The sequence below is a fragment of the Halyomorpha halys genome, unplaced genomic scaffold (assembly GCF_000696795.3).
Source record: "Halyomorpha halys isolate HHAL.00 unplaced genomic scaffold, Hhal_1.1 Scaffold703.1, whole genome shotgun sequence".
NCBI lineage: Eukaryota > Metazoa > Arthropoda > Insecta > Hemiptera > Pentatomidae > Halyomorpha > Halyomorpha halys.
Window position 1 is genome coordinate 146555 of NW_027113054.1, and position 8014 is coordinate 154568.

General features: G+C 29.1%; 1 protein-coding gene across 1 annotated transcript; it reads right to left on the reverse strand.

Annotated features, from left to right (window-relative positions):
* Nucleotides 1-1390: 1390 nt before the first annotated feature.
* On the reverse strand, nucleotides 1391-6025 carry RpL8 (ribosomal protein L8). Its single transcript, XM_014428197.3, has 7 exons — nucleotides 5931-6025; nucleotides 5576-5721; nucleotides 5358-5499; nucleotides 4030-4140; nucleotides 3837-3944; nucleotides 3364-3566; nucleotides 1391-1513 (listed from the first exon to the last, which is right to left on the reverse strand). The coding sequence occupies exons 2-7, from the start codon at nucleotides 5711-5713 to the stop codon at nucleotides 1439-1441; spliced, it is 777 nt and encodes a 258-aa protein (XP_014283683.1). The 5' UTR covers nucleotides 5714-5721; nucleotides 5931-6025; the 3' UTR covers nucleotides 1391-1438.
* Between the last annotated feature and the right edge of the window lie 1989 nt (nucleotides 6026-8014).

Here is an 8014-nt window from a genome sequence, read left to right on the forward strand (position 1 = left end):
CACTAATGCCTCTTGTCAATGCCTGTAATATTATTCCAAAGGGACAAGTCCCAGAATAATTACAAATTATTATTATTAAATACTATTGATAAAAGAAAAAAAAATTAACTAGCACTTCAGAAATAATAGAATCATTTTTACTTATGTATGAATATTAACTTCAATACAAACAGCAATCTGGAAAAAATAACATTAGCAACAAATCTTAAGATTTTTACATGAAATTAATACAAGAGTAACATAATTTCAATTACTACTGGTCATAAAATAAGTTCAATACTAAAAATTATCAATAAACTAAGGTGAAGGGACAATAGTGGAATGTAATTGATTCACTCCTATAATTTAATTTATTATAAATATAATTAAATGACATATTTAACAATGAATTTACATTAAAGAAGAAAATTAAACTACTGACCTGAAAAGCATACAGTCTGACTATCTCTTCCAAACAAATTCATCATAAGGAATGAGCAATAATTCTTAACATAATTCAATTCTCTGTAAGTTAACATATTTAAATTTTAAGTAGAGAAAGACCTTCACACCATGCATCTAGTTATGATAAAAAATAAGTTGACAAAATGTCATAATTTATCTATTCTTTTGAAATTATTTCATCATATGTTAAATTATTATAACCGCAGTTTTAACTTTGATTATTTTTTTATCGAGTTTGTTATGTCAAATAATTATGGTTAAAAAAGCCTAATATACCATACTAAAACTCTGAAAATAAAAGCTTTGACATTAGTACAATTAATATCACTCACCAAATTGGTACTAATTTGAGGGATGTAAGAAAATTTTGATAAGCTTGTAATTTGCATTGATAGTAGCCTTTAAACATCAATAGTTTGCAATGGGTACACAGTAGATAAACTTTCCATATACTAAAATACTTCCTCAGTATTTTATCAACTTATCGTTAAAAAAGACAAGCTGGTACATACACACAGTTCGTAGATTCAGTTAAAGCAATTTAATTCAATTTTTTAAATAAATTTTTCAGCACCTTGGTACATCTTACACAGTGTTCATTTTAAGAAAGCATATAAAATGCTTTATAAACAATGGTTAACCCGAGAAAAAAATAGTGGAACATAGTGTTTTTCTTCCAGAATGTTTATTTTTTATACTTAGGGCATGCCTTAGAAGTGTATGCAGGAGAACAAATTCACGAAGAGAACACATCACACAATACAATTTTGTTCTAAATAATCTGTCATTTTTCCATGAAATGTTTATAAGCTGTCTTAAAACGGTCACTCAGTATAAAATAATCAATAATAAAAAAAACTTGAATGAGTCATATAATCAAACATGGAAAACGTGATAACCTGCATATGTCTAATGAAGAAAAGGTATTTTTAAAAGAACAACACAATTGCGTAAAAAGAAAACGTATATTTAAAACTTTTACACTTCATTAAGTTTAATCGTCTCCCTTCTTCTGGTCAGTCTTACCACCACGAATCCTACCAGTACGCCTGGCAGCAATAAGACCAACCTGAAACAAGAATAAGAGTATAAATATACTGAAAGTAACAAGTTTGTTAAAATTTATTATTATTACTATTAATATAAGAACATAATGATTGGCTGAACTTCTATCATTGATAATGAGATTCAAAATATGACACAATAGCTAAGATTTAATATGACAGGCTGAGGCTATTCTAGACAAGATTAATGACTTAATCTAGTTCTGAAAGAAGTCTTCGACAACATTGACAAGAAAAAATATTCCCTGTGAAAATACTCAATTGAGATTCATTTAATTCTTATCAAGAGAATAATGATATATTGTTAGTGGTCTATAAAAAGGGATGATTCAACTAACTGGTTATTTTCAGATTTTTATCTTTTTACAGAAAGACATTGATATCAATTAGTATAACTATGTAAATACAATGGGGAATGTACCATACCACATTCTAAAAAATAAAAATTTACTAAAAGTTTTTCATCTAAAAAGAATAATTCAGACAATTTGTATTTTTGTATAGAACACCAACAATGGTAACTTCTTATATTATCTCAATTTATACATAACAGAAAAAAAAAACCTTGTAGTTCATAATTGTAACACGGTTTTGATTAAAAATATGAACTACTTTAACTGAAAACTTGGTTACAATATATTAATATAATGATATAGAAGGAATGCTATTTAAACTAAAAACTATTATTTTGCTGGAAATAAAAATATTAATTTTATAAAAGTAATTTATATGCGATTATGCTTCTTAATGGTCATGTTATATAAAATAATAATATTAAATCAATCAAATAATTGCTCCATACTAATATTTCGCATGACACAAATATATTAGAAAGTCACTGAATGGTAATACAATTTACAATAAAGTAAATTAATCATTAAATAATAAAAGGTATATCAGTTTCAGTATAAAAAGTTGGCATAGCATACAACACATTTAATAATACAAAAAGAATTTATTAAAAGTTCTTGTGATAAGAAACATTGAATAAATTATCAAATTACCCTGTTTCTTTACTATTTTATGGTTATTTTTTTTAATGTTAATTTAATTAATTTTCTTATAAACTAACAAGAAGTATATTTTTTAAGTGATGTGCAAATAAAGCTTTCTTTAATTCATAAATATTTTTCTCAGGGATTCCTTATTGTTTTGAAAAGTTAAAAGGTGTTTAAGATGACAATTCATGTGTTTCATCAAAATCATTAGAACCATTTTGTGGTTTACGGTCAATAAGCAAACAAGTTATTTGGCTGTTGCACAACAGCTAGCTCGCACAGGATGCCGGATTTGGCCAAAATCTTGCTACAGAAAAGAAACTACAAAATAGTTCCTTCCATCCAAAAGATAATATTAATATAATAAAATATTATCCTTACTTTAACATGCCTAACAATGAAATAATAAATAGTAATGGGTAATTATAGGGGTATAGTAAGCAGTGAAAAATTACGATTTGAGTTTTTGACAGATATACTAGTGATAATTATTTTTTAAAGTTTTGGGATGGTGATTCAATAAAATCATATTTTTTCAGTATTTTCATAGATGGCCAAAATATGGGCGAATTTGTAAGCGGGTGGGGTGCTAATTTGAAATAAAAAGTGGTTGGTAAAAATGTATATTTTTCATCATTAGCGTCATGATAATGGTAGCCTTAAAAATAATAGATTTTGATACAGTATTAAGGAAGATGTGGTGTACCGAAAAAGAGAAAAAAGTTGTCTTCCAGGAATAATATAAGAGAATATTTTATGAACAGAAACGAAGAAAAGGCAGTCAAAAGCCAAAAGACTAATCTTAAAATACATATCAAACATATAGCACTACAATATAAAAAAATAATGATAATGACCTTTCTACCAGCTGAAGTTCCTCTTTTGACAGTGGAAGCTTTACCAATGTGCTGGTGATTACCACCACCGTGAGGATGCTCGACTGGGTTCATGGCAACACCTCTAACCTTAGGCCAGCAGTTCCTCTTGGCCTTGTATTTATAATAGGCACGACCAGCCTTAAGGACTGGCTTGTCAATACGACCGCCTCCAGCGACAATACCTTTAAAAATAATTAGATATCATTAATAGTAAAAAAAAAAAAACCATCCTTATTAATCTAATTATAATTGAACTTAGGTGAATGAATTTAACTGTTCATCGACACTAAGTCCATAAAATTACTATTTTTAAATCAAAGAGACATGAATCCGAATTTGACTGATACAATATCTAATAAAGTAAATTGAATACATGTAAAATTTTCAAGAAATACTTTCATATAACACTATTACATATAAGAGATGATTATAAAAGTATTTGTGATACTAACCAACCATGGCCCTGTTGTTGGAGGGAATAACTTTTTTAGCGCCCGATGGGAGCTTGACCCTGGTCCTTCTTGAGTCAGGATTATGTGCAATTACAATGGCATAATTTCCTGTAAGAATAAATTAAAATAGTTACAAATGGCCTTGTATTCATTAGTTACTCGACGAAATAGGTTGATAAATAGAATTTCAAACCTGAAGTCCTAGCTAGACGACCCCTATCTCCAGTCTTCTCTTCCAAGTTACAGATAATGGTACCTTCAGGCATAGTACCAACGGGCATAACATTTCCAACATGTAGGTTGGCTAAAAATAAGAAAATAATTATGAAACAAACAAATACTAAGTGTTTTGCTATAATCAACACAAGCAACATACTAAAGAAAAAACTATATTAATTCTCTAAGCTTTAGTGCAGTATCATGATCTATCAAATACAATAAAACAAATGAGAAAAAAAATTGTCTCAAAAATATTCTGAAACAGGAGGGATACATTTAGGGGAAGGTTTCAACCAACAACCTTTAACTGAATAACAGAATAAGAAATGGAGACTAGCAGAAATTAAATCCATTATACAAAGGAACAAATTGTATTCAAAAGAGAAAAAAGACAATCAAGTGGATGCTTTTGTCAAATAAAATAGGATAGTAAATTTAATGATAAAATTTAGCTAAATAAAGGATATTCGTCTAGTTGAAATAAACAAGGGGCATTCTTTAACAAGGTGTAACACGAACTGATTGATATACTTCTCCATTTAGTTCAACCACATCAATGAGATAATTACATTATAACTCTTGTTATCAATTCCTTACCTAGCTAGAACTTAACTAAGCAATTAAGATAAGGCTGCTTGATAGGGCAAAAATCAATCTACATAGGCGAATATAGTTGCTCCTTCACACATTAAAAGCATTTATATAATCCTTAAAATGATAAATCATAATACAAGTAATAATTAATAACTAATCAATAAATCTGGACATTGAAAACTATATGCAGAGCATTCCTCCTCGCCCCCAGTTTGTCTCTACTTTAAGTATAAGGAGTTCTGGGTAGGAACAGGTAAATTAGGTTGGTAAAGTCAGCATCTAGTAGTACTTTTATTAAACATATATCTAGTAGAACAATTAATAAATTAACAAGTCAGTCAACAATCAAGAAGGGAAATTAACAGGAGTTTTAACAAAAACTCCACACTAGAAGTATCAAATGGGCGTTTTAGAAGCTAAGGCCCTACAATCTAATGCCTAACCTTTATGTCGGAGTACCACCTAAGAACTACTAATAAAATTTAAATTAGAGAAATAAATTTTAGCAATGAGGCTAACATCATAAACTTAAAATCGATACTAATTAAATTCCAATAATAAAGGTACTTAGGGCAACATGCTTCCTACAACAGGTAAAAATGATATTACCTAGTTTTTAGTAACTTGACTAACAAAGGTCTCTTTACACTAAGAATTGATCTAATAAAGAAACAAAACAGTAGAATTAGTGAACCCATTATACCTTACCTTTCTTTCCGCAATACAGGAATTGACCTGTGTATATTCCTTCAGGGGCAATGAAAAGCTCTTTGCGGGTCTTAAACCTGTAAGGATCTCTGAAATGCACAACAGCTAATGGAGCTCCCCTGCCAGGGTCATGGATGATGTCCTAAAATGTAAAAAACAAAATTAAACAATGCAAAACCGAAAAACAATGTGAGAAATAAAAAAAAATATTAACTTACTTTCACAACACCTTTGATGTAACCATGCCTCTCAGCAAAATCTAAGGACCTCAATTTTGGGGCACCTTTCCGGTGTTTGGTGTGGGATCTAAATACGCTCCCCGCACCCTTTCTCTGAGTTCTAATGACTCGACCCATATTTTAAACTAAACAAGAATAAAAATCATTTACATTAGTTACAAGTCCTGTTAATTCGTTATTGTTTGTGGGAAGGTTAGGAACATGCATATTTTTAACTAATACTAATAAATAATTCAATCAGACAAGTATTTATTGTTAAATAATATAACTACAAATAAATTTCGTTTGGAATATAGATGAAAGAGATAAACAGAGATAAGTACAGTGGACTTACCTAAACACGCCACCCAAAATGAACGAGAGCCTGATGTGATGGAGTTCACTTCACCACGGCCTATCCGATTATTTTTAAAGAGAAATCATTTGAATTTGGTGATATATTCAAATTATTAAGCATTTATTCAATTAAAAGATTTAACATTAATTATTTAAAGTATTTATTAAATAATAATAAATATAATAACTAGCTTGAATTATCCAGATCTTACTAACGTCTTTTAACTTATTCCTCTTTGCTACAAAAGTGCGAACAACTTCTTTTTTAACGATCTACATTCTTAATATTTTTATATTTATTTCTAATATAGAATGTCATTGCACATAATACAGAAGATGCTGGTTACATGTCGAGAAATCTATTAGAGAAATGTAAACAAGAGAGTTCAGTTATTAATCCCCAAAAAGGCAGAATCATCCAGTAATGACGACGTAGAATTAAATCCCGGTGAGGGTGAAAATAGTTCAAGATTTATGATACCTTGGCTCCATTATAAATGGTTCCTGATACATAGAAATAATAAAAAAAAAAAAGTCGGACGGTAAAAAATAATATGATGGAGGGGTAATATAATTTAATAAACCAAGAGAAATATATACAAAAGTATAATACTAAGCATTATGACTTATAGAGCAGAAATCGAAACTGTTGGATAAATAAAATATGTAAATTAAAAAGAATCTGAGAGACTGAGAAAAAACGCCTGAAGTGGTACGGGCATTTAAAAATAATATGAGAAAGAAGATTACCAGGGGAGGTACACTCCTGGGAAATAGATGTTAGAAAAAGACGAGGTAGACTAGGAAAACTTGGGACAATGAGAAACTGGAGAATCCTTGATGAAACATGGTCTACGAGAGAAACGGGGGTTGGAGAGAGTGGTCTGGAAGCAGGCCATATAAAATTTAGGTTAAGGAAACCCACAAATTAAATGGAAATTCCTAAAAATAGGTAAAAGTCTGATGTTTAGCATACCGTTCATAATCAAATAATATAGTTTCTTTTAAGTTCTTTCCCTATGTTAGTATAAATATAAGGCTTTGTAAGATAATAGTATATATTTATTTAGTCCCAGACGAATAGTTGGCTCATACAACCTTATTCTCCATCCTCAAAGACCCTGAAAAAAGGAAGAAATATGGACTGGAACGTTAATGTTGAATAAATCTTTTGGTGTTATCCTTTACCTAGCACGGACCATCTTCACTATCATTAATTTATTTATTAAAAATTGCATAATTTTATTTCTTAATTAAATTGGTTTAATAAAATAAAAAAGGTTGTGAAAATACATACATTGAATCTCAAAAGTATTGGAAATTTATTGAGACTTCCATTTGTACTTATTGTTTATTGATTTGTCTATTTTTTCAGGACTTGCTACCCATTTGTCGATGTTAAAAGGATACTATATAATTGCAAAAATTAAATTCACATTAAAAATAGTTTTATATTACACGTTTTTAACAATACACTAAACATAATATTTTAGTTAAATTGACTACTTCAGATTAGTTTTAGCAGAATATATATAAATTCCTCGTCGGTAAACCTCTTTTATTTAATTACACATTTTAACCTTTTAGGCATTAATTTAAATAACTTAATAATCATGTCTCAGCTGATTTTGCGCCCCTCAAGAATTAATTTCCTTGTCAGTTCGTTGTCGTGCTGAATATTATATTTCTTAAATTAATGTAAAGTTAATTTAATTTATATACATACAACATAAATAAATCTTTTAGATGTGAATTAAATTTTGCTATTTCAGTTATAGAGAATTTAAGAATGATCGACGATCTTAATATAAATGGTTTTATTTTTCTGTTATCCTTTTTGAGCACAACATTTCCTCTCCACTTTAAGCTTCTAATCATTAATTGTTATCTGTTTTTTAAAATGTATAATGCTAGTTTCATCATTCTCTAGCCCTGTCACAAACTGAGGCTGAGACTTTCAAGTCTATGGAGTCAGTTTCTTTGTCTTTAATCGTTTCCGCACTATCTCAAGTATTGGTAGAAACCATAATATGAATTTTAGATCGAACACATCGATCACTAAAATACCTTTTACCTTTATCA